Source organism: Pelmatolapia mariae, linkage group LG5, assembly GCF_036321145.2.
Source record: "Pelmatolapia mariae isolate MD_Pm_ZW linkage group LG5, Pm_UMD_F_2, whole genome shotgun sequence".
NCBI classification, from domain to species: Eukaryota; Metazoa; Chordata; class Actinopteri; order Cichliformes; family Cichlidae; genus Pelmatolapia; species Pelmatolapia mariae.
The window spans coordinates 25264507-25291928 of record NC_086231.1 but is presented as its reverse complement, the minus strand read 5'-3'; the positions used below and the strand labels follow the sequence as shown (position 1 = coordinate 25291928).

The 27422-nt window shown below is 39.9% G+C and overlaps 2 protein-coding genes and 1 non-coding gene across 8 annotated transcripts in view; 2 read left to right on the top strand and 1 right to left on the bottom strand.

The window, feature by feature from the left end:
* Positions 1 to 4527, top strand: part of LOC134627949 (tensin-2-like) — a 29030-nt gene extending 24503 nt beyond the window's left edge. For 4 of the 6 annotated variants that reach the window (XM_063474453.1, XM_063474450.1, XM_063474454.1 and 1 more), the window contains 10 exons: positions 17 to 167; positions 265 to 1115; positions 1252 to 1383; positions 2410 to 2502; positions 2697 to 2774; positions 2888 to 2965; positions 3057 to 3225; positions 3396 to 3464; positions 3739 to 3768; positions 3957 to 4527. In XM_063474453.1, coding sequence (XP_063330523.1) covers positions 17 to 167; positions 265 to 1115; positions 1252 to 1383; positions 2410 to 2502; positions 2697 to 2774; positions 2888 to 2965; positions 3057 to 3225; positions 3396 to 3464; positions 3739 to 3768; positions 3957 to 4101 — 1796 coding nt within the window. In that variant the 3' untranslated portion in view covers positions 4102 to 4527. The remainder of the gene's footprint in view (positions 1 to 16; positions 168 to 264; positions 1116 to 1251; positions 1384 to 2409; positions 2503 to 2696; positions 2775 to 2887; positions 2966 to 3056; positions 3226 to 3395; positions 3465 to 3738; positions 3769 to 3956) is intronic. The other 2 variants (XM_063474451.1, XM_063474452.1) reach the window with 2 other exon arrangements.
* A 944-nt stretch (positions 4528 to 5471) lies between these two features.
* trnaq-uug (transfer RNA glutamine (anticodon UUG)) lies at positions 5472 to 5543 on the bottom strand. Its single transcript has one exon. It is a non-coding gene; the product is annotated as a tRNA-Gln (tRNA).
* A 5571-nt stretch (positions 5544 to 11114) lies between these two features.
* The window catches only part of LOC134627948 (vitamin D3 receptor B), a 32062-nt gene continuing 15754 nt past the window's right edge, over positions 11115 to 27422 (top strand). The window contains exons 1-3 of the mRNA XM_063474449.1: positions 11115 to 11608; positions 11897 to 11970; positions 26849 to 26996. Of these exons, the coding sequence (XP_063330519.1) occupies positions 26851 to 26996 (146 nt within the window). The 5' untranslated portion in view covers positions 11115 to 11608; positions 11897 to 11970; positions 26849 to 26850. The remainder of the gene's footprint in view (positions 11609 to 11896; positions 11971 to 26848; positions 26997 to 27422) is intronic.

The following is a 27422-nucleotide window of genomic DNA, read 5'->3' as shown; positions in this document are numbered from 1 at the left end:
ATCTCTCTTATCAAAGTCGAAAAGGCCAAGACAGATGCAGAAGATGAGATATCCCAACATTCAGAAACTAAGTCTGATTCTAATGGACAATCAAGCACCCCTGGACCAGACTCTGACCATGACTACACACTGATTGGTAGCAGCAGCCCCACACACACAGAAGACAGGTGAGTGAAACTTTGCTTTCTGACATCTCACAATTCTGGAAAACACAGCTACATATAAAGATATGAAGAAAATTATCATATGTGGTCTTTTCATTAGTGTAAATGTTGACAGTCCTTCTCAAAGCCAAGACACATCAACACCTCAAGAGTCCAGCGCAAGTAACAAAAATGTGAAACCAACAGAAACACAAACTCAAGGTTCAATCATACCTGTCAACCCCGTGCAAACATCAAGTGAGTCTTCTGAAAGTAGCAGTCCTGATGGTAAGCTTGGAGCAGTCAAGGTAACAGGACATGCACATGGATCTGCTTCAAGCTATGCAACTGTCATTATCACCCCAGTTCAAGTGCAACTCAATGGTTCTGCCCTCCCTAATGATAGCCCATCAGACAGCAGCAGAGGCGTATCCATAAATCCAGCAACTAGTTTAAGTTCTAGCCCTTCCACCACTTCCCCAAATTCTCCTATTGGTTCCCCGGAGCTACAGTCTTCTCCTCTGCACTCCTCATCTGCTACAGACACAGCAGGACAAAGCTTGACTCCAGATAGAGACAGCTCAGCTGACACCAAACCACCTTCACCTGTTCCTGATGGATACCATACACCAAACTTTCCCTCAGCATCCTATTACTACTCATTACTAAATGTCCCCCACGTTCCATACACTGGGTACACTGCAGTCACTATCCCCGCCATCCAGCCACCACTCCCAGAGAAGAAACGCTTTTCCACAACAGCAGGATCCCTAAATGGACACAACTCTCTAATTCGGGCTTCCTCAGCTCCTTCCCCCACACATCATGTTACTTTCTCCCCTGCTGTTGGAGAGCAGAGGAGGGGGTCTGCACAGCACAGCTGCCGGGAGGAGCCAGACATCAGGGTCAATGCTAAGTTTGTCCAGGACAGCTCCAAGTACTGGTACAAACCAGGCATCACCAGAGACCAAGGTGAGAGCTTTAATGAAACATGAATTGGTAGTATCAGGAACACTTAATACATCAGGATGGTTCGTATTTAACTCGTATTATGGTCAGTGTGTCTATTTTGGGTCATTACATCATAGCTCTAATGTTTCTACCATAGCCATAGCTGTGTTGAAGGACAAGGAACCAGGAAGTTTCCTCATCAGAGATAGCAATTCCTTCCAGGGTGCCTATGGCCTGGCCCTCAAGGTGGCTACCCCTCCTCCTAATGCCAACTTCTCTGGGAGCAAAGGTATCTATCATAAGTTTAGCTTGTTGATAATGCCTCAGTCACACAGGCTTAGAGACTGGTTGGCGACCCCCAGGCAACCTCTCACTAGTGAACCGGTGTATTGCCCAACCATTTGACAAGCAGTTCCTGGAGGTTGCTGGCTGCTGCTGGGTAAAATTTGTTGCTGCAGCTAAAACCTCTTTGTTAGCAGCAATCTGCTAGTAACCAAGGCAATAACCACAAAGAATAATGTTTGCTGCAAACAGTAGTTGCAGCATGGAAGGTATCAACTTGTCTGCAATCACTCACTGACTACTCAACAAGAGACAGTAAAACTTGAATTAGTGCAACGCAAACTGGAAACAGAGAACCTTTGCATTCAAAGTAAAATTGTGCCTTACCACTGCAACCCATACATTTCAGAAAGCACAATGTTTACTCTGAAGGCTGACAGTTTATGTGTCTGGTTTGCATATGGTTTGCAGCAAGCAGTTGGCAAGTGTTTGCATACATTTCAGCGTCTTCCATGCAAACTACAGATGTCTGGACGTTTTCAGTACAGCACTGATATATAGTTAAACTGTTGGTAAAAATAAATAAATAAATAAATCAGATCCTTGGTGAAGTTACAAAAGTTGAGAGGTGCATAATCAGCCGAAATGACCACTTGCGCCAAAGAATGTATGGCACTTTTGCTATGCAGTGTTGTTTGTGAGGTTGAAAACGGCTGGTATAAAGGGCCCATAAAGCATGCAAACTGGAACACAGAAAGAAAGAAAGAAAGAAATGAAATGGACATTTACCAAAGCATCTAAAGACACACTGATGGCTGCATTTTGAAAAACGCCAAATAAATTATTTTGTAATGGTGATACTGTGTGTTAATGTATTAAAATGGTTCATGGTGAACATAATAAATATAATATGGTCAAAATAAAAGATATCAGCTACATTATGCTATATTTTTGTTTATGTTTAGAGAAGAGTTTTGGCAGCAAAACAAGCTCTTTTTCATCCTTCCTTCCTTTTCAATCTCCTGTCTCCCAGGGGATCCTCTGGAACAGCTGGTGAGACACTTCCTGATCGAGTCTGGGCCGCGGGGAGTGAAGATCAAGGGCTGTCAGAATGAGTCCTACTTTGGTTAGTTACACTGTAGATGCAAATGCTGCCATTTATTTCACATTTTCAGTGTTGTGTGAGAAACTTAGCATTTTAATCTACAATCATACAGTTTTTGAATATTTACTACATTCCAAGTCCTCAATTTTCTGTGTTTTAATCCCTTCTAATCTGTCACATTTGCAATCTTCTTACCTTTTTTTTTTTTGTCTTAGGATGTTTATCCGCCTTGGTGTACCAGCATTCAATTACTCCCATCTCTTTGCCATGTCCTCTTCACATCCCAGAAAAAGGTATTAATTGTTTAATTAGATTTAAAACTAAATCTATTATGGGAGAACATTTAAATGCTCCTCTATGAATAGGAGGCATTTTACAGCCTTAAATATAATTCATCATGTTTCAGATCTGGTTGGGGAGCTTCAGGAAATGCAGAGTGCAACAAATACCAGCACTGCAGCTGAGCTCCTCAAACAAGGAGCAGGTACTTCTCAAGCTCCATATTTTCACAACGTTGACCTGTAAGAATAATATTAATAATAATAATAATCTTTGTCATTTCCCTAATGAACCAGCGTGCAACGTCCTCTACCTGAACTCTGTGGAAACAGAGTCGTTAACTGGGCCCGAAGCAGTTTCTAAGGCAACGAAGTTCACTTTGTCTCTGAATCCACGCCCAGTGGCAACCATGGTCCACTTCAAAGTGTCCTCTCAGGGTATCACACTAACCGACAGCAAAAGAAGGTACTTATGAATCACTACAATGTTACATATTAGGAAGAGCGTCAGTTTCATTTAATGAGCATTATTCGTAAATTTTGTGGTATTTGTTATTGTATTAAACAATCATAGGAAGTATTAAGTCTTTCTTTCATGCCAGACAAAGGCTCTTTATGTTATGTATGTTTACACAGGCTATTTTTTAGGAGACACTACCCAATCAACAGTGTCACCTTTAGCAGTCTTGATCCTCATGATCAGAGGTGGGTCGCTGATAAACTAAAACCAGTTTTATCCATGTTAATAAAAAACTACCCTTGTTTCTATGTCACTGTTGATTATCTTTAGTAAAGGTGGGAACAGACGTGTGTTTGTCGCTGCTGTAATGACTTATATTTTTCTAATATAAGTTCTCTTTGTGAGTTGCATATTGGCTTTTTTAATGTGAGAAATGGATGTATATTGCTACTCTTTGGCCTAGTAAAACAGTCTGTGTGTCCTTGTCACTTTGTCTCTATTTGTGTACCCGTGCTTCAGGTGGACTAATTCTGATAGCACGTCAAGCAAGTAAGTGCTTGTGTGGCAGTGTTTTTCCCTTATCAGTGACATTACCAGCTGGCACTATGTGCTTCTTTGCATGGCAATTGATCACCATTGGATTTGCTACTTGCTTTTAGAAAGAAAACTGACTTTCCGTCAGTGTTAAATGGGGTTTGCTTTTTCTTTTGACCTCTTGTGTCTGCCTTCTGGTGCAGGATGTTTGGCTTTGTGGCGAGACGGACAGGCACTGCTACAGAGAACGTGTGTCACCTGTTTGCAGAGATGGACCCCGAGCAACCAGCTGTAGCAATCGTCAACTTTATCAACAAAGTCATGCTGGGACCACAGCTACGGAGATGAGAAAAATTGAGAATTTTTTGGAAAAAAAACCCCTCTCTGGACTGTTATGGATCTGGGGAAGACATTAAAGTGGTTTTTGACATATTTTCTCATGAAGTGTGTGTATATACCATTTTTGTTTGCGTTTATACAATTTGCATCACTGTGCTTGGCTGTATGACTGTTTTTATAAGAGAATCTAATTCTGACAAATCACTGCTCTGTAGGTCAAAGTATTATTTAGAGGAATAGCCAAAGATTGACCTAAACTTGGTGATATTTGCTGAATAAGACTGAAAAAGAGATTTAATTTGTTTTGTGTTTGTATCTTTTATTTTTATTATTGTTATTAAAATCATTTATTTGTTATCATTTTTCAAACTGTTCACATGATGAACAAACTTTTGAAACTGCATGAGCAAGCATCCATGTTATTTTCCTAACATTTTCCATACATCAGTATCAAAAGCTGAAGAAAAAGGGTTCAGAATGTGGCAGGAAGTAAGAGTCATGTGTTAAAGGGTAAACTGGCATAGTTGCACTTATGAAACGCTGGAAAGAGTAAAGCAAGTGAATTCATGAAAGTGTGTATTCTGATGATCTAAGGCAAAGGTGTGGCTGCAGTTTAACTCACTCATTACATATAAATGTGAAACATTATCAGTTTTGTCCTCACAGCATGAATACTAATAAAGGTCTAACTACAATAGAGCATTATGTTAACCAGAATTTAAAATGCAGACTATCTAGCAAAAAAATTTGTAATGTAAAATTTAATCTTAAAATAGATTTTAACAAATATGCAGTAAGTTAAGAGGTCATAAGCATTACATGAATATGAACAACTTTTCTTATGTTGGTAATATCATAATAAAAGCGCATAGAGAAGTTTTTAGTTAATAATCACTTCATGAGTGAACTGTTTCACTTAAAACCAAAGACTATTGTGATATTTTGAACTGTTGCTTTTTCTTTTTTGAAATATATTTTTCATTTTGCTATTTGTGTTTTTTCTGTACACTGAAACAGTATCTAGGTGACTTCAGCACAATTATTATTTTTCATATTGGATTTTTATGTAAAAGAAGTAATATATTTTAGGTGTCTGAGGTGGTGAAAAGAATAATGTATGTCATATTTGACAAGAACATTAAAGCAAGTGTTCTGAAACCAAGTAGTGTCTTCATAATTAAAGTTATAAGTTACGCACATCTTGAGACAATTTCAGTTTAAAGGATCATCTTCTCTGTGTTAATTACAAAGAACAGGTGATAGTTTAGTTATGACGTCTAATTGCAAACATCTGGCTGCCGGTTTGATTTGGTACATGTCAGCCTTTGAACGCATAATTTAGGCACGACAGGAATCACAACGCATCGATTAAAAGGATGAGGTCCCACCGAGATTTGAACTCGGATCGCTGGATTCAAAGTCCAGAGTGCTAACCATTACACCATGGGACCGGTTACGTTAACGCTGCGCATATACGGCTTCAAGTACACGTATATATGTTTCACCGTACTCTCCTCCAATTTAAGCACTGATAATAATTACGATGTTAACCTGTCGTTTAGGATTAAGCACATTAGTTCTCCGGTTATATCTTGCCTAACGTTGGGCTTTTCGCTGCAACTACCTGGTGTTCGGACACTGCTGGTTACACACATATATACGTATATATAAAGCTAACCAAGCTAACAATCATAGCTTCAGAGACTTGACCGTGTCGGAATAAGAAACAAAAGCTAATTCGTTATATTCGAAGCATCAATGTAAAGATGAAAACTGTCCACCACGTCTGCCTAACCGACACGTTTGATAAAATCAATACAATCCTGTATCGTACGGGATAATTACTTTAGAATCTAGCTACTCGTTATCCGATACGACTTGACAAAATAAAAGCGTCGTTTTCAAAATAAAGGTTCCAAATTTCATTAGCGCTAAGTGTGGATTCAGTTAAATTTATAAACTAATATACCGTGCAGCTTTATGCATGTTAAAAGTGAAGCTTTATTTTTAACCAATAGCATTATAGGTGAGAAATATTACATACATTTGAAATTGTTAATCCAAGAAAATAAGTCGCAAGCCATCAAGTCAAATCGAAACTAGAAGCGCCATGGACATAGTGTACTGAGGTAAGGGTTTGTGTAATAAACATAACGACACAGAAACTACATTAGGTGTTCCAGGGTACTTAATAACCGCACACCTATGTATTTATCAAGCCCAGTTGTTTAGCAGGTTCTGTGTCCAATATTCAAATTTTAAATCACCTGAAAGGGTTGAGAGCCATAAGTTGCTTATGCTTGTGTATTTTTTTCCGTTCGTTTCTTTGAAACAACAAAGGCTTTTCTTTGTTATGATTGCTGGAATAAGCTCAACTACTGCATAAAAGTGCATTTTTCTGGCAGGCACGCAGGGATTTATGGCTGAATAGCTCTATGCTATTCTGAAGCAATCTAACCCTGTGGGCTTTAGTACTGTTGCATTGTTATATCACAGGGACCCATGTGTGACGAGTAGACATGTCCTTCCTGATTCTTCCAGAAGAGGGAACTAGAGGAACTTTAATAAGCAACTGGATCTCCACATTGCTGCTCCTGGCGAGGTTCTGAAGGGAAAACAGTACAAGTCGAGGTTTAGGATTTCTCTTTAAGATTTTTTTGTGAATAAAAACATGCTTGGTCTCGCCGCACCCTTATAGTCAAGAAGCGGATCATGTAACAACTCACGTAACTGTCTTCAATGTGTGTTTGCGTGTGCGTGGCTTATAAAGTCCAGGAACAGCTTCCATGTCCTAATGCCCAACCCCGAGTAATTATTTTAAAAAATACATTTATAAAATACATTTAAAAAAATGAAGATGACAAAGGAATTTATAAAGTGAGAGAGTGAATGCAGACTAAAGATCACTAAAGTCTAAGTCACATATAATAAGAACTGCATTTGTTTTGTTGACTTCAACAGACCATACAAATAAAGGTACATTAAAATTAGTATATAGTAGTACAGGTACTGAAGGTGGAATGGGCAAAGGCGATATTCAGTTACTGATGGTTATACTGTTCTGAACCTGCTAGCTCTGCAAATTAAATTCTAGCAGCAATTTAAATTAAAAAAAAAAGAAGAAGGAAGAAGAAGAAGAAAGCTAAGTTGAGAACTGGGTTGTTTTTGGTCCTGTCCAACTTTATTGCTCTCCTTCACGCATCTCCTGTGGTAAATGTCCTAGAGGGATGGACATTTATTGCAGCTGAAAAACAGTGCTGTTTACATCACCTGCTGTATAGTTTTACAGTTCAGCATGGCGCAGCCTGGACACCATGCAGTGATGCAGCTGCTGCAGTTACTCTCATTCAAGCAGATTCAAAGGTTCTGAGGATGTTCAGAGCCATGTTGAATTTGATGTTTACATTACTCAGTAATACTGAGCCAAAGGAACCGAAAAGTGCTGACTCCACGTCACACATATTGATCATGTTGTTTCCTCCTTGTCCTTGCTGCTTCCTGAATCCCAGCATCATGCCTTTCATCTTCCCCTGTCACCATATTAAGGGGCTCTTCTTTCCTGGCAATGGCCGCATTTACTTCCACTCTCGTCACTTGAAACCATATCACAAGAAATATGTGGATGGATTTACATCTCTACATAAAAATGTATTTTTTTTTTCATAACACGACTATATTTTTATCCAAAACTGTCAGATTTATGTTTGTGATTTCTGCATCCAGATATGTGTTTTGTGGTTTTTTTTTTCTCAAAAACTAGACTGTTGCTGAAGTGCAGAAATATTTAGACTTTTTTCTTCTTCAGTGAGAACTGTGGCGGCTGTTCTTTCTCAGACCGCTAAACATGAGGCTCTGCCACAGATATGTGTGATCACTGAGAACTGCCGTAGGTGTTAGCATGCACTGCTGAGAACAACAGTGGAGGAAGTGCCCATTTTCACCACCAGTAGCCTGCCTGTCACCAAGTATAGGATTCACTTGCACATAATGGTGCTCAGACACGGTCCCCTGTGGATGAGGGGAATTATAATGAATGCTTTGTTGTAATCAACAATCTTCTCACTTACAGTTTGTTGCTTTTCTCTCTGAGAGACAGTGCATTGTGGGGTTAAAGTGCTGGCACCCTCAGCTGATCTGCTGCTTGTCTAAAGTGCCGACCGTCTACACTGCCTGGGGGAAGTGAGCCCATGAGGGCTCTGACCAGCAGCCCGAGGCATGCGATGATGACAGATGTAAGTGGAACAGGGTGGCAGTGCCTCAAGCAGGATATCCTGAGTTTCATAGGCATAACATGGATGCATGCTGCATTGCACAGCAGGACATCTACTAGCTGATCAACACGTGATTTCACAATCTAGCTCCAAAAGCTCTCAGGTACTTTACATGATCTGGTGGACCCAAGGCCACTCTTGATCACTCTGGATAATTGAGTACTGTTAGATATACTATTTCTTCTTCTTCTCAAAAGACATGTAGAATGTGTTTGTTTGGGAGAAAGGCAGACACATTTGGCATTGCTGGGCTTTCCTTGGAGGCTCTGCAATTGCTGTCAGACCTCTGAGCCTGTCCCTCAAACGTCCTCTGTAATTTATTAATTTTCCACTTTCAGTGCATCAGCACTATTTTGAACAATAGATTTGCAGTTGCTCTGTAAAGTTTGTCACTTCAGCAAATTATTTTACTTGTGGCTATAATTAAAATATCATAATGCATTATAATACACAAAGTGCACATAAAGCCCCATTGCAGTTTGGCTGTGTGATCAGCTGGTGTCCTGGCATAATAGCCAAAAGTGAAATCGAGCTGTCCTTAGAGCATATTTCAGTTTAAGCTCTGTTACTATGAAAGTTATTTATGTGTCTGCACTAGTGCCACGAAAACTATTCCCATAGTTTTAGTGGGTCAGTGTTTCTGATTTATTATTTCCACTCTCCTGGTTTCCAAACAGCAAGCCAGCTCACGGAGAAGGGCCGGAGCATTTGAGGACACAAAATGGCTGGGCCAGGATACATGTCTGACATGGGTGCTGTGGAGCCAAATAAACCCCTTGCAGCAGAATGGCTTGATCCAGTGCTGGTGCCAGACTTGGAAACAGCCCAAGCCACAGGACAAGGATCAACTCTCCATGAGCATTAACCTAACACCCACACACTTTACTACCAGTTACTGCACATGAATCAACACCTAATAAGCTTATGACACATATCTAAGGTGCTGGCGGGCTCTGGATATGCTAGTTCTGCGGTGCAGATAGAAAACCTGGCACAAAAACATCTGTAGTCGACAATGAACTCTGCACATACCTTTGGGTTTTATGGTTCAAGTCAAATTATTTAGTGGTCTGTGCCTAATCCTTGCCAAACAGGGGGTACCAAATGTAAAAACCCTCAGACAAGGAATGGACCAGAATATTTAGGGAATGGTTGTTGCAAAAAAATTCTTGCTGTTTTAGAGCCAAAGCTATACTCGCAGGGGATTTAGAAAACAGAACAGCAGTGCACAATATACTGTGGCTCGAGCACTGTTAGATCAATGCAGAGATAATTGGAAGGCTTGTGAGGCAGCAAAGTACGTGATACAATCTGATGAACAGAGGTGGCTATGCAACATGTCCATGTACTTTGTAAGATAGGCCTATATATGTGTGTGTGTGTGTGTGTGTGTGTGTGTGTGTGTGTGTGTGTGTGTGTGTGTGTGTGTGTGTGTGTGCCTGTATTATCATTTCAAGGTAGCACAAACAAGTAATATATAAAATGGTAAAGCTCATGTACAATATATCCTAAAGCGGTATTATTTTTTACAGTAAAACACAGGCCTTGTAAAACGGCAAAAATTACACTTCACGACTTGAACAGGAGCTTACAAAATATCATATTCAAAGCCGCACTGAGATCGACATTCTTTTTGCAGTTGGCACAGATCTACTGCTTGTTTTTACAATTAGTTGGAAAAGGATACTTGGGACCGGATAGGCCGCCTCTCTTTTTCCCTCTCCCCTCCACATCTAAGACCTTTATGGTGTTTACATTACAGACACACCTCTGACCTTCACTCAGGCCCCCCACCGCTGGCCCTAATACCACACACACACACACCACCATTTTAACTACATCCCAGACATTATTTACGCACAAAGCCGGTTTCCGAAGAAACGTCATTCAAATTAAGACAAAATAAACAAATGAATGCAAAATAAATAAATGCACCAGAGCACAAGATACTGACCGTATTTTGCTTGTGAAAGCGTGTAGTGGAGGTGTGTAATCGTCTGGGGGTTTTTTTGTTTGGTTTTTTTTTTTTGTTGTTTTTTTTTTAGCACACTCGGCCACCGCTGGTGTATTGTAAATGTATGGCAACATCGCCATGCAGCGACGTTGCGTCTCCAGCCTACCAGCGTACTGCAGAGTAGACACACCCCTCCGATACGCACGCCTCATTGCACACATCTGCGAAGTGTCAAAAAAAATCGCGAGGTTAAATTCATAAAATAAAAGATTTAGAGCCAGACTGATCTCTTGTTATTGTTTCAGATGTGTGTTATTGTTTGCGAGGGTGTTGTGGCAATATTTACGTTTTTAATCAATATTGTTCATATTGCACGTAGCTGCAAACAAAGACATTCCTGTGTAGGTGAAAAAAACACGGCCCGGGAGAGGCGATTTTCCTACTATTGGGACGACATACCGTGTCTAATGTTAGCACGGTAATCCCCACACCGGGTCTCCGTTGAATCAGAGATCACAGACAAACGGTGTCGCTTTAAACCTCACGCGGTCAAAGTTGTTTACCTCTTCGTTACCTTTGACGTCACGACACACCCCTGTTTGAGGGGGACGGAACTCCGAGTTATTGGCACCGGAGCCGACCGAACAGATTAGAGCTTGAGAGACGCGTGGCCAACCACAACGGAGGAGACACATCAAGCCCAAGCGTGATTGGTTGCCGTAGGGGCTGGGGGGGAAATCCCTCTTTCCCGTAGAGGTCCTAGGGAGGGGGCGGTGCATAACAAAAAAAGAAAAAAAAGTAATGGCCATCTATTTGGGTCCTGAAGAAGGAGGGATAGCCTAAATCTCGTCGGAGTATCGTCGCTGTTATTGCGTTATTATCATTTTGGCACGTGCATTTGCCTGTTGAGTGATACCCAGTTGCGTGTTAACCGTTTCCCCCGCGGCTCGTTCGTTGCGCTCGGCTGCAGAACGGTTAATGGGCTGGCTGAACTTGGTGCCGCGTTTTAGGGTTAAAGCAGCCAAGCTAGCCACGCTAACGTTAGCTACTACCGCGGCTGCTGTGTGAGCCAACGTCTGGAAGGGCGTACGAGTTGAACGTTTTCTCCCCGAAGTCTCCACACGTTTCTGAGTTTGGTGTCGCGCGCTCGTCTTCCCTTTCTAAGCTAACCTGCCTCTCGTCAACATGGAGGGGACATACTTTGCAAGAGCATGAAGACGACGACTACGACGAACGACGACTAAAGAGGATTAAAAACAACTCGGTCTTGATGGGGAAAAGTTGAGCTGAGGTATGAAACTCGCACACACAGGAGGAATGTTAAGGTCGAGAGTTGAGTTGTTGTGATTTCAGTCGCTCGAGACTTTAGAAGAAACTGATTTAGCGCAGTTTCACTCTGTGGCTCTATCACGGTGTTTGTTCCCGCACTCAACGCTATATGATTACCCCGGAGTATGTACGTTGCTGTTGAAAATAGTTCAGCGTTACATAAACAAGAGTAACTGCAGGTCAGGTACCGTTGGAAAAGGGCCACTCAGTGACTTGCGTCTTGCACTTTTTTTGCTTTTCTGTTAAACAGGATTAAGAACTTGGGATAAATTGAAGAAGGGTTTCACGTCTTACCTATTGTGCAAGGACATGCTAAAGCGTCAGGTGAGACTTTTCTTTCTCTTTTGTTTTTTAAATCATACTTTGCAATGTGCAATAGTATATTGGTACACTAAGAAATTATGCAACTTTGTTCATACGCAAATTTTCCCATAGTGTCTAGATGTTTTTTAAAACTTGGACCCGAGTGATTATAAATTAATTACCCCATGACAAGTTAAATTAATTTTCAGTGAAAGCGTCAGTAGTTTTAAAATTTTGGAAAGTCGTATATTCAAATTTTAAAAAGTTACCTAAATCAGTCACAGTCCCAAAACTAAGGTGTGTTTATATGCAAAAGTGAATATCAGGGTTACTTAAAATTTATTGTTATATGTCCCCATAAAAACTTTTACAGAGTGAAAATATTAATATTAAATTGCTGCTTGCTTATTCACCTTTAATAACAAAGTGATATCAGCTGACATTTTATTGGCTCAATAAGAACATGATAAGATACTGAGAAGCTGCAGTGACTTGATGTACTTGGTGTACAATTCAGCTTTCCTGTCACGTAGCTTACAGCTATAGTTTTCCTGTGCTACTACAGTTATGTGAGCATGGGAGCAGAATCCCTTTCACTGTAACACAACACAACACATACTGCTTTCTGCTTGGCTGGAATTATTTATACTACTACACCTTAAGCACTCACATTAATAGTAATGGGGAATGGAGCCATTTAAGAATAATGACACCATTAATTAACACAAGCCTCCTGTCTCTTTCAAGTCTGAAATTTTAACAACCTGCTGCTCACAGGTTGCCTACCCCTGTTCTTCATTTAACTAACTTATGGGTCCAGGTAAAACTAATAGCAAGGGGTATATATACTGCTTGTTTTCCCAGTGGGCTCACAGCTATCCATTTTTGATGAAAAAATGGGAGATACACACTTGTTCACTTTATTACATATAGCTGTAAATTCTATTCCAGGCCAATACACCAGCTCTTAGACATTTACAAAGTTTCAGTTTTTGTAAATTTTGTCCAAGGTGATGATTCTACTTTATTATGTTTATTATGATGCCAGGTCTCTCTTGGAAATAAGTTTTTAATCTCAGTGAAATTTTAACCTGGATAAATAAGATAAGATAAGATAAGATAAGATAACCTTTATTAGTCCCACACGTGGGAAATTTGTTTTGTCACAGCAGGAAGTGGACAGTGCAAAAGTTATGAAGCTAAAATAAAGGACTAATAAAATAATTATAGAAATCGGGGTGGATTTTATTTCCACAATATGTATGACTTCAATAGTAAACCTAAAATAGAAACTGTCAGCCTTTTGATGTCAACAGAAACTCAGAAGGTTGTAAAATTAGTGTTTTTGGATTAGACTGGATTTCTATTGAGTCTCTAATAAAGCAACCTGTTAATGTATCAGCGTACACAACTCGCATTGTGAAATAAATGGTCTGTCTCTTTCTAGTGTCTTAACTAACATATGATTAATGATGTTCTGAATTCAAACAACTTGGAAATTTACTCAAGAACCGGTATTATTTGGGTCAGGGCCTGAACTCAACCTAAATCAAGACAAACTAGGCTCGGTGACGTAAATCATTTTTGTTGTAGGACTGAGCACAGACGGTTCGTGGGAAGCTACGAAAAGGGCCTGGTTTGTGTCATTATTTACAGTAACAGGTAGCAGGTTGTTTATGGAGGGGTATGCTGTGCTGATAGCACAACCCATTAGGTCTCCTACATACTGAAATACCCCAGCCCCCTCCTCTGTTTCATGACTACGGTAATTGGTTGCTTCCTCTTACATGTGACCCTATAGAAAGAGAGAAGCTGCTGTGCTTGGCTGTAAAGACCCACTTATATGTACCTCTGCGCATGCACGCTTTTTGACACTTATGTTCTGTTGCCTGTAAGACTAATGAAGTGTTAAGTTCCCACTAATGTCTTTGGGTCCTCTTTTACATCTTGTGGTTGATGCTTTCTAGGCCAGAAGCATCACACAGGTAACATGATGTATATGGAGCATGTCATGCTGAAATGATTTCTTCCTGGAAAGCAAACCGTGTCATTGTTTTTAACTGGGGCAGTTTGCGTGTAGTGTTTTTTTTTCCACCCTGTTTATTTTAGTATATAAATAGGTAAAGTACAAAATTTTAATGGTATTGTACATTTCTTCACCTCTCAAAATCTGACTTCTTTATAGAAATACAAACAGTGAATTCTTTAAGTTTATGTTTTTTAATAGGACTTTTTCCTGAATGAGAGAGAGCATTTTATGGTGGTTATATAACCTGACATGTCGGCTAAGTGTTTTTGCATCCACCTCACCCACATGTCTGTAGTGTGTCCGGTTCTGTCCAGTTGGATTTTCTGCGTGTGCGACTCCGTATGCTAGAGAATGTGCATTTTTCTGTCAAATTCAACATAGACATAAACAAGACTTTTGGTGTGTGTTTGAGTGGGCCTCTCCTTGCCTCGTCTCTTTCCCCTCCAGAGTCCAGCAAGGGGCCCAGCATAAGGGGGGCAGCCTGCCGTCACTGCAGCTCTCTCTCGCTCTCTTGCTCTCGCTCTCTCTCTCTCCCCCGTTGCTGGCCAGCAGAGGGGCCTGGGTGTTGGGGGAGCGTGAGGTGGGGAGGGGGTTACAGAGACCATAGGGCTGGACACGGGACATGGGACCCCCCACCCTTTCCAACCCCAGTTTAGCCCATCCTGTGTGGGGCACAGGTCACCTTGTCATGTGCTATTACTGCGGCTGTAACATGCTCCCTGCGATTGTAGGAAAAGAGCATGAGATCGTCCCATGGAGGCTGCAGGAGGAAGAATGAGAGAGAGGCAAAGTGAAGAGACAGGACTGGACTAGTCTGCTCAGCCGGTTGTTTAGCTGCATTACAGACTCTGTTTGTCTGCTTTGTTGTTGTTGTTAGGTCTATGTTGTCCGTTTTTTGTTTTGTTTTTTCTATTGTTTTCTCTACACAGTTTCCTGCATTTATTTATTCATTTTTTTCCCAACTTAAAAGTTTTTAACAATATATATATATATATATATATATATATATATATATATATATATATATATATATATATATATATATATATATATATATATATATATATATAAGCCAGTCATATCTCAATTGAACATTTTCCCCTCACTAATCCCAGATTGTGTTATTTTCAGACCCACCTTCCTTGTTCCTTCAGTTTCCTTTTTTCATCGTTCCCCCCCCCCCCCCCCCCCCCCCCCCCCCCCCAAATGGTATTGTTGGCTTTACTCTATATACCTTTCTAAGCATGAGCCACAAAGCTGTGTATTTCCATTGTAGAACAGTCCTCTGTAGCCAGGGTCATTCCAGATCTAGTTTGTTTGATGTGTTAAGTACTCGTAGTGAGCCAGCCTGAAGTATGCAGTAAAACCCATCGCCTATATTTTCTCCCTTTTCTCTCTAACTCCCTCAAAAACTCATCTTTGTCGTCCCCCCCCCCCCATTGGTTTCTCTTTAACTGTCTGGGTTTTTTTTCCCTTTAAGAAAAACTTTTGGCAGAAGAGAACAATTTCAGATTCATTTGTGGGATTGCGTCATGTGATGTAGATGGAGCATGCACATTGGACTGTGGTGCAGGTCCTCCTTCTCTAGCTTACACCCTCACACGCTCCATAGCAATCTCTCTCTTTCTTCCAGTACTGTTATAGGTCTGGATGTGATTCTGACTCTGACTCTTATGTGTTGGGATGTGGTCTGTAAGTTCATTGCTGACATTCTTGGGACGTGATGCCAGAGATTTTTATTTCCCGCTTTCCCCTCTCTCTTCTGTATATCTGGGTGCACTTAAAATGATCCCTTCTTGAAAACGCTGTCTGGGTCCTCCCTGTTACTCGCTTTGTTATATCCTGCCCTGTCCTCAATCACGGTTCATTTCAGCGTCCAGGCTCTAATGGCACCACTTAATTAGGTTTGTTAGATGGTGGGCGTGGGTTGAGGGTGTGTTTTATAATCACTTGATATTGACTGAGATGAAAGTTAATCTAACATCTGGGCTGTGTTCCAAATCTTTTTCACAGCTGAAGTCTCATTTATTTTTCTTCTGTAAGTAACAAGGGCACCTGACAATGAAAACCAATGACCACTTTCCTGTTTGGTAATCACATACTTGTGATGCAGCTGGAAATTCAATGGCAAGAAGAACAGAGGGAAATAAGTTATCTTATGAGTGATTTTGGACTCTTGCCATGGTCCACATTGGCACTTATCCCTGTATGAATATTTCACAGCAGCTCACACTCCCTGTAGATCCAGTAAGTGTAGCAGAAATACACAGTTACAGATACCTAGAATCACACAGGGGTACACAAAGTGGTGCATTACTATATTAATAATCCTTCATGTTTATTGTGTTACTGCATGTCATATACTAGCTCTTAAGATGTCTGCTCTCTGTGTTCCTCAGATTAACACCATCTGTATTCAAGACATAATTTTTGCATTGATTGACATCAAATGTCAACCTGTTAGAAGGTGCAGTTATAGAGGTGGCCATTTGGGACACAAGGATGTGTGTGGTGCAAACACTTTGCACTAATAAATGTGATGTGGTTGTTGCCATTTTCTGAAGAAATTATGCAGACTTTGGTGGGATATTCCTCCAAGTCCTCAGAGTTAAAATCCTGCCAGGTGTTCATTAATTAACATTTAATTAAATGATTTTTCATTTGTTAAGGCAAATAAGGATACTCTGTTTTATTGCAAGATGTGATTCATTTTTTAAAATTAATTTATTTTATTTTTTTCGGGCACATTGATGCTAATTCAGACCAGACCACTCACAGTTCTAGACCATTTATCTTAAGAATTGATGAGCTGCTCAATTGCGAAGCATTAAGCATTTTGCAGACAGTGCTGGTCTAACCTGGGACCAGTTATAGCATCAGTCTCTGGATTATGAGAAACATGCGTGTCATTTCAGCCATAATGTGAATAAATCAAAGGAGGAAAAGATGAGTCATTGCTCCACTGCATGCTAAGTAGCACTTGTTCTCCCTCAGCTGGTCTTTTGGGTTAAAAGACGGGGAACCTCCCTAGCCTCTCATCCAAAATTGGGGTAATGTCTTTATTTTGCAGCTTTCACCACCCAGTTAAAATGACATGCTAGAGTCAGTTTGTGGTACTGCGCATAATTACTGCGGGCCTCTTCTCTTGCTCATCCTCCACTGCCACTGTATGTCTGACCTCCGAGCTCCAGTCTTTCAGTACATTTTGCTTTTGCCTTTTTTTTGTAATTTCATTTAATTTCAAGCAATTATTTCTAAAATGAGAGTTATGCAGTTGTGGAGAGAACAGTGCCAACGGTGCAAAAGAAGCTGCTTATACGCTTTATAATCAATTTGTTTCTCGGTTTCTATCTCTGTATTAAGGAATTGATTAAAAGTTTTTGTTTTTCATATTTTGAATATTTTTGGCTGTTGGATTGTTAGCAAAGACTTGAGGCCCTTGGGATATATATTTTTATGAATTTCTAGGAGGTTTAATAATGAAGCAACATATAGTCAGATATACCAGTTAATAGCTGCCCTAGTTAATATATTATCCCTAACCGATCAGTAGACAAACTTAGTCATCAGTGTGTGTATGCATACAACAACAGATAATAGCCAAATGAGCTCCTTGATTTTAAAATGAGAGTAAAGCAGGACCAGCAGAAATAAATCATACTCTAAATGTGATTCCAACACGAATAGAAAATTGCTTTTTCCCCCCTGATCCTTCTCAAGATGAGGGCCTGTCAAAGATGAGACATGTATTTATATTTAGCCAGTAGTTGAAGTGGCTTATGACTGTGTGTATTTTTAGTCAGCCTTTTAAATGACAAAAACAGGCTGTTTGCGTTGATCGCCGTCTTTGGGACAGTGCTGTGTGCCCGCTCCTCATAGTATTTATTTCTTCCTCATTTCCAAAACAGCAAGCAGGGTACAGTGGGCCATTGTGAGACACAGAGTCACATTGACAAAGAGGTCACCCCTCCTCTACTTGCTGTATATGTCTTTATCTCTTATTGCTCCAATACCCCCACATCTCCTTTCACTCTCTGGCCTGCTTCTCGTCTGCATCCTTCTTGTCCATCGAAACTCACTGCTCGCTTCTGTGGGATGGCATTTCCTCTTTATGAGTGCAAACAGCCATTCACAGGGAAATAGATGGGAACTCATCTAAATGATCCTTGTAGTTAGGTGTAACTGAGACATAAAGAAAGGGAAAAGATTTGTATCCTGTGATGTTCCCAACACCAAGATTAAATGAAGATTATGGAATCCAGCGGAAATTGTGCTACAACAAAAACGTTTGATGTTACACTGTTAAACCCATATTTTTGTACTTATGACTAAGTAGTGGTTTAGCAAAGGGCAAAGCTATGAATTTGTGCATGTACACTGCAACTATTGCTTTGGAGACAGACCACATTCAATAAACAACCCAGGCAGCATAAGAGATTCAAAGTATTTTAAATAAACCAGTGGAGGTGTCTAGATGAGCATGTCAGACTATAGTTTTCTTTTTCTTTTAGCTGATGTAAACTTATCCCTGTTTGTACTAGTCATACGGCTGAGATGGGTGACCTTAATTGCCATCAGTACCACATAATTTCACACAGAATATGTACAGCCTTCTGTGTCATTTACTGACTGTCCTTGTTTTACCTCCTCATGTTCTTTTTATATTTAGAGCTTTTGCCACAAATATACAATACATTTCAAATTCATAGTAACTCCCTCTTTCTCAAGCCCTGCTTCATTTGATTTGCCAAGATGGCAGTCCTGATGCAAATCATAACATGAAATTATGTTGTCTTGTGCTTATTCTATGCACAATTGCTTAGCTGTTCTTTAAAAGGGAGTGAATTGTAAGTAAACTTGTAGGAGGATAAAAGCAGCCTTAAAATTAAGATAAAATTAATCTCTTTTTTTCCCCCTTAACATGTCTTCTTCTTTTCTGCCCTGGAAATTAAAAGAAAAGGATGAACATCAACTGCACCAGATCAAAAAAGAATAATAATGGCTTCTTTAAGATGGTAAACTGTGAAGGAGGATGTAGCCAGCATGACATCACCCACTGGTTTGTGGACTCTAATGTTGAAGCCTAAGGCTGAGCACTGTGGCTCTTGCCTTGTGTTTTGAAACCAGACATCACAAGCAAGGGGATGATGTTGGGGTTTTTTTTGTTGTTGTTGTTTGTTACATTTTTTTGTCTTTTTTCAGGCTAAATAGAACCATAATTTATAAAATGAAAAACAGCTTGTGTTCAGTAAAATTTGAAACAAATGATTATGACTATACACTCATTAGTATCATAAATCAAATGAGCATTTGGGTAATTTTTCTCAGATCTCTATTCAGTTGGCACTTCTGAAATGGCTTCATTGGCTGTGTCCATCGTTTATATACAGTAGGATAGTCTTTTTCCTTCTTCCTGCTAAGATAACAGCAGAGGCAACATGGTGATGTTTTTGAATAATCGTGCAGCCATGTCATGGTTGATTAGATGCACCTTGTATGGAAAAAAGGTAAAAGCATTGCTAGACCGCCCCCGTCTCCAAAAGCACAACACTCTGCTCTGTGCATAATAACAGTGAAACAAGTAACACATTGACTTTCAGTTTATTCTAGTTCTTATGAACCCTTCGTCTATTGCAAGATATTCCCACCTAGTAACAAAAACAAGTATGCTAGAAAACACCAGTGTTGGGTAAGTTACTTTAAATTAGTAACTTAGTTATATTACTAGTTACTTCTCTAAAAAAGTAACTCAGTTACTTCAAGTTACTCGTTACTTTCAAAGTAACTAGTTACTAGAGAAAGTAATTTTGGTTTTACTCAGAATTCTCTTGTTAATGTGTTGCTTCCGTAACTGGATACCCAGCAAGATTGCCAGTCTTCTAGCTTGCTTACTTGCCACAAGTGCACTGTGCCACCTACCAATAGAAAGGAAAAAATAATGTGCACATTTCCACGAGAGAAATCCCACGCCTGGACCGTCGTTGACCGCCGCCATGATTCTAGCCTGCTTTTTACATCCAACACAAAAACTGCAGTCGTGGTGCTTTTGATTGTACTCAGAACTTGGAAATTCTGCCTTCTGAATAGGAAGATGTAGGTAACACCAGACTGCAGATGAGCTGCATACAGAGCTGGACTGGGACAAAAAAATCGTCCCGGGCATTTTGACTAGAGACCGGCCCACCATTATAGGAAAAATCATAAAGCCTTTGAATGAAAACAAACACTGTTGTGACAGTGATGTACACTGTTCTGATGGTATATATGTATCAACCTATCAATTGTTTGTTGTAAGACTCAGATAATTATTTTTTTTAAAAGCGAGACATTTTAAATGAGAATAATAAAGAAAAGTATTTCTTTGTGCCCCCCTTTCCCTGTTAATGCCCTACCTGGCCCCCTGGCAACACTTTGCTAGACCCGCCCCTGCACAGTTACCAGCTGTCAGCTACATAGAAAAGGATGCTGGTGTTATTTGTCTCTCAGAAACAGCTCATAACTTCCCTTCAACTCATTCATGTCACCTAAAAGGTAAACCTGTTTCTCCATCACCTGTTCAGCTCTGATGATTCAGTAAGGACATCTCCTGGTTTCATCTTCATGTTTCCCTCTCACCAGATAACCAAACTGATATCATGACCAGCAGCTTTACAGCTGTGGCTCCAGCAAACATCAGCTGATACTAGAAATTAATATTAAATAAATTCTAACAACAGCTGATCAAGCTTAAACGTGCTGCTGTTGTTTAACGCGACATCCACCGGTTTCCTCTTTCTGGCGCAAAGTGGGCAATAAATAAACGAGAGAAAAGCCGATCAGCTGATCATTGATCAGTTTCGTGATTGAAGTAGAAACGGGAGAGAATGAGAGAAGAAGAGGCAGCTGTGCAGCTCCAGCTTTGTGTCTTTTTCATTGTAGCTGAAGTCCGGGACAAACTGTGTTCCTTTTCACCTCAGTACGAAACGCGTAATATTTTCTCTGAATACCAGACGATTCTGTTTTTTAGGGGACGGTTGGCAACTCTAATAATTAACCGTATGAACAAAATAAAGTTCAACGTCAGTAACATAGCACCCACCCAGCTGTATAGAAACTCCGTCATGCTAGCTAGCACGCAGTACGAAAATGTCAACATACCGAAAATAAACTCCACCTAAACTTGGTTTATATCTGACTCCGATAGACTGCAGGTCATAACTTCTTACCTGAAGTTCAGTTCACCTGACACGCGGACCGGCGGCCGCTTCGGGTCTCTCCTCTTGCCTCCCTTTTCCTTCATCCACCTGCTGGCTTCTACCACTTGCTAATGTTACTGAATCTGTGGAAGCTCAGCGATATCCACCACACGAAGTAACGAATAACGAGCCTATCTAAATCCCAGTAACGAGTAACGCGTTCCTGGTTTTGGCATAATAACTAGTTACCGTGCTCGTTACTACAATAATAACGTAGTTACTGTAACGCGTTACTTAATAACGCGTTAGTCCCAACACTGGAAAACACGAAGTTAAAATATAAGGATTTGAAAAATCTGACTTGGTTCTTTTGCAGTGCAAACTGGGCCTTGAATCCATTGTCAACTGCACACCTGTAAAGTTGTGTATCTGCATCTTTCAAGGCTGTGATAGTATTGCTTTGAAAAAAAAATTGTCCTCCAGAAGATGGACCTTGAGGTGATCATTTTGCCATGATGACAAACAGACTTATTCTGAATGGTAAATGGCCTGTATTTATATAGCGCTTTACTAGTCCCTAAGGACCCCAAAGCGCTTTACATATCCAGTCATTCACCCATTCACGCACACATTCACACACTGGTGATGGCAAGCTACATTGTAGCCACAGCCACCCTGGGGCGCACTGACAGAGGCGAGGCTGCCGGACACTGGCGCCACCGGGCCCTCTGACCACCACCAGTAGGCAACGGGTGAAGTGTCTTGCCCAAGGACACAACGACCGAGACTGTCGGAGCCGGGGCTCGAACCGGCAACCTTCCGATTACAAGGCGAACTCCCAACTCTTGAGCCACGATTCCCCTGAAGGGGAAAACAATACCATCTACGCTGTTGCAGCATGTAATTGTGAAAACCTACATCACCTACACTGCAAGGTGAATGGTCAGATGGTAAACTTTACTGTTTAACACCGACAGCCATACAGATATTTATATCAGAACATGTGGGTCGTGTCCAGTAGTCTCAGTCATGACCAGTAACCGGCCTGTCAGTCTCATGTATGACCAATTATCGTCTGGTCAGTTTCATGTGCAAATGCATTAACAGCCACACAATGTGTCGTTATCCTGAAGTTCTTCACTGTGACTGTAGGTACTGCAAAGTAAATCACAAGGGACCACCACAAAAAATGTGCATAACAAGAGATCTAATCAGAATCTTTAATTACCTTCATCCAGTTTAACATGGACATTTTAACAAAGCCAACAAAGGGGACAGTGGCTAAAGCTCTCCAGACCTCTGAGCCAGCCACAAGTCGGCAGCCTCAGTATGAGCGAAGAATCAAAGCAGTTTCAAGGTTAATTATGGAAAAAAGGACCAATGACCCGTGTTCTGTTGAATTTATAAACACCCTGGAAAATTATGTAAGCACCTGACATTTGTTTTGTTTTGTATAAATCTGTTACACTCACTGTTTGGTAAGATATAATATGTCAGGAAAAAAAGATGGGTGCACATCAACCCATTTTTCCTTTATCAATACCTAGCAGACAATTTTATTTTCAGTTGTTTCAGCGAGAAGATCCTATTACTTACTGCCATGTGGGGTAAATTACAGTTCAATTTAAAGTTCAATCATTCATTTTATTACAAAAATAATATTTTGCGTTGAGGCAAAGAAGAAAATCTGAGTCAGCAAAAATCGGTATCAGCAGTTTATAATCACTTTCTCTTTTATAGACATATTTTTTTCTTTATTACAGATCTTGTGGCATGTTATATTTTATTGGCTTGAAATCTATCACAGGTTCTCCAGTAGTCATTTGAGAGTTGCTCCAAAATCAAGTCAGTCTCTGTAGACTACCATCAGAAAATGAAAAAAGACAAAAGCAGTGTGATAACAGGCTGCTAGGGAATCGGTTTTAGATAGCTGATTTCCACTGTCATAACAACTGTAGTGTGGTCGTTTTGACTAATAAGTGTCCCGACACAGGCAACGTTCTTCCCTTCTCTAGATAAAGTTGCTGAACTGTACCTCACAACCATGTTTGTGCTGTTGCTACCTTTTGGAGCATTAATAATGGACTTAGGTACCACATTTTATGTCTTGCTGTGTATACATATAATGTAGGACAAGCACATTCTAGCCTTTGTATTATTCTTCTACTTGGGACTAGAAGAATTAAGTATGCCTGTGCATTTCACCTGTTCAGTTTGTGGGTACAACTTGCTAAATGAGTTAGCACTTCATTCTGATGTTTAAATATTGTAATTTCTGGCTCTCAAGAATATTGAGGAAACCAAAAAGTTAACTTTACAGCCTTTCACAAAAAAATGGCTAATGTCATAGTACAGAGTTATATCTTGTAATGTCCATAATGTCTTCTTTTACCCTTTGCCTCAACTCTGTAAGCAAATCAGTGTTATACTTTATACCACTGTAACACACAGGGTAGAATACTATTTTGCATGATTACCACAGTGACAGATTTGATTGATGGCAAACGGCATACACACAATATGTATATCATTCAAGAGTGAGACGTTCAGTAGAAGCCCGAAGCTACAAAACTTGCCGCCTGGCTTTGCGTGCCCAATACTGGAATGACTACAGATCTGGTCTAATAACCTGATGCATTATTTAGAGCTCTCTCAATTCTACTGTGCATTTAGTGTAATGGCCTGTCAAGCCTGAATGCAATCACAGAAGGCTGACTTCAGTGATCATTTGATGATATAGTGAAGCAAATGGGCATTTTGGTTCACAGTGAGTAATGAGTGTGAATGTGTACTGGGAGTAGTTTTCCTGTGTTCAGTAGAACTTGTTTTATGTTTTGTGTGTGTTTTCTTTTTTTCTGTAAAGGTCTTTTCTCATTTATACCGGTCATAATTGCGTAATATTACATTACATGACAGCACTCACAGCTTTGTGGTTCTTATACTAGACCCGTGAAAAGGATTATTATAAATTTTAATCAGCCATAGCATTGCTTTTTTCTGCTGAATCATGGAGTATTCTTGGTTTTGATAATGTATCACGTTTCCAAATACCAGCAGGACTTCTAAAGGCTTTTCTTTTTTTCCCCTCCTTTTTTTTATGACTGTATGTGAGAAAGATCAGCACCACGAGACCCCCCCAGGGACATTGCATTGCCTGGATGTGATTTCTTTGTTTAGGAGTTAGTCCTTCCATCTACTGGCACTGCAAAACTACCAGAGGATATAACTTTTATAACACATGCCTATGAGAATTTTAGGGGAAAAAATTGCAACTACATAAGGTTAACCCAGGATGCATAAATGTATGTGATATACGCATCTGTGGGTTTGTTTGGTTTGCTTTGGAAACAACCTCTTCAAATGTGTTTTGGGTCATTCTGGTGTTTGCAAACAAAGTCCGGAATCCTGGCCAGCAAGGGTAGTGCTCATTATTTTGGATACATGGAGCCCCAGTGCTTGAAATGTAAAACCTATGTTCATTTATATTTTCATCATCTGGATATCAAGCATAGCCATGTAATAAATAACCTGGGGGCACTGTCACATAGACATGAAATTTGTTAATGTTTGGTCATATGATTGATGATTAGCGCAGCTTTATAGGCCAACATTCTCTGAAGGACCTTTGAGACAACTTGTGTACTTTGCACTCAGAAAGAAAGGGATGTGAGAAAGGGGAGGTGGGAAAAGAAACACAAGCTATGCACTGAGACGACAGAGAACAACAAGAGTTTTAGGCACACCCTGCCTAGTCTGTCACTATAGACTAGTTGGAATAACAAAACAGGGTCGCCACAGTATTCGTAGGAGCTTTTTCACAGCCAGTGTTGTGTGATGGTATATACTCTCCAGCTTTCACACAAAACTACTCCATTTTAGTCTAGGTATTAGTCTAGGTAGTCTAGGTCTAGGGGAACAACTAAGCTGTAGTGCCTTTTCACTGTGCAATACTTTTTGTTAATAACCAACAGTGCAATAGACTTCAATACTTGAAATGTGCAATTCCCTTGTATTCTTATTCCTATTTATTCTATTTATCCCTTTTGTATACTCTTTATTTATATATGTCTCTGTATTTATATATGTGTATATATGGTATTCTTCTTCTGTCGGTGCTGTGCTATTTGGAAACCGAATTTCCCAGAGGAACCCACCCGAGGGATTAATAAAGTTTTATCTTATCTTGTCTTATAACTTTTTTCTTATGTAGGATGCGAAACATTGCTCAGTTTTCTTTATATCACCTCGCTGGGGCTCACTGTTTCAGAAGCGAGGCTGAAAAGTCTGAAAAGTTGTCTGTTGTCCGCCTGTGGTCTGTTGTTTATCAGACGTTTGTGTGACCATCTGCTGAATTGGCTAAACAAATATTTGTAGACAAGTCTTACTGTACCATAGCACATATTCCTGGTTAAGGCATGTGGTCTCTGTTGAAGCTACTGTAGAAGCTTGATGCGTGCAAACAACAAGGGCAATGACTAGACCCTCTGTTTTATTCTGCTTTTGACCTTTTGTTGTAATGAAGACTAAACGTCCTTAATGAAATTGGACCAGGAGCAGACCTTAATTTAACAAAACACCATTAATATTCACAGTTGAACTAACAGAAAAGCAACAAAAGTTGCTGAGACTTTTGGGCTGAATATTGTTTCTTAATTACCTGTGAATGATGAAGAACTCCGTCAAACTTTTTTATTATTCAGGTATGTCAGTGGCTGTTTTTCTTTTCTTTTCTCTAGGGTTTTTTTTTTTTTTTGAGAAAAAGGGTTACTGGTTTACTTACCCTCCCTTTCCTTCACATACTTCAATCATTTTATCTCACTTTCATTGTAGAGTGCAAGCAAAGAAAGAAATAAGAAAGAAGCTTTGTGAAAAAGACAGTCATCTCTTGTTCATGAGGATTCTAGCCTTGTGGTGACATGTATTTTTTTCTTCTCCTCAGACTCAAATTACGGAGATTCAGCATTTCGAAGTTTAACAAGGTTTTTTTTGTTTGTTTTTTTTATTTTCGATTCATATGTCTTCATTTTTTCCCCTTGGACAAAGAAAATAGAATTAATTTTCCCTGCAGAGAGTAGAATGAGGTGTTGCAGTCCTAAAAAAAAAAAAGGGCCAAAGTTTAAATTAAAAAAAAAAGTGTTTCACTTTTTACAGTCAAATAATTGAGAGACAATTACAAATCCGACAATAGAACTTTATTTTTATTATCCGTGTTCTCAAATATGTAGTGTTGTGCGTTAAAATTAAATTAAATTATTAAGTACTATAAACTGTAATCAAGGTTTATCTATGTAGGACTTTGGAAATGCACATAAATAATGGAATTTAAAGCCATGCAGAAATTACAAGTTGAAAGCAATGCAAGAATTAAAGAATAAAAGTGCACAAAATGTAAAAGCAGATTCTGTATCTGAAATTCAACAGTCCCTTTAAACTGCTACATCTTTAGCTGACTTTTGAAGAAATTCTCTCATTGGGCAGATCTTACAGATCCAGGTTGAGAATTCCACAGATTAGGTGCTTCAGCCTAGGGGGTCGATATTTCTTTTCTTTTTTTTCTTTTTTTTTTCTTGTGTGTGTGTGTGTGTGTGTGTGTGTGTGTGTGTGTGTGTTAATTGTTGCATACAGTTTCTACAGTGTTGTTTACTGTGTCTTTTTGTTTCCCCTTTTCCTCCTTTGATTTCATCTCTCTTTTTAGTGATGGAGCCCACGGTTGTGAGTACGTCCACTGTGGCCCCTGATGAGTTCGATAGGAATGTGCCACGAATCTGTGGTGTTTGTGGCGACAAAGCCACTGGCTTCCACTTCAACGCCATGACCTGTGAGGGCTGCAAGGGCTTTTTCAGGTACAAAAATTGACGGTTTTAATTCTCGCCTGTGCAGACATAATGTTTGTGTGGCCAGCAGAAGGAAAAAAAAGAAAAATATAAATATAAAATATTGGAAAATATTGCATGTTGACCAAGTTACTGACACACGTACACACTGACATAAAGTCACAAGTTGCATATATAATGGCTACTCACATGCTTATATTATGATATATATATATTATGATATAAAGTATAGTCGCTGCCCACAGCTTCTCACACACGCACACCAGCTGACAGCATTCGTGTTCACACTAATGCTCGGCAGCAGGCCGAGAATACAAACGAGCCCATTCCTGTATTTAATGTCTTGGTTGCTCCTTGCTCATTGATACAGACATGAGTTTCCAATTTATCCAAAGACGAAATTGGAGCAAGTCATGATTTTGTGCCGGGCTTGTG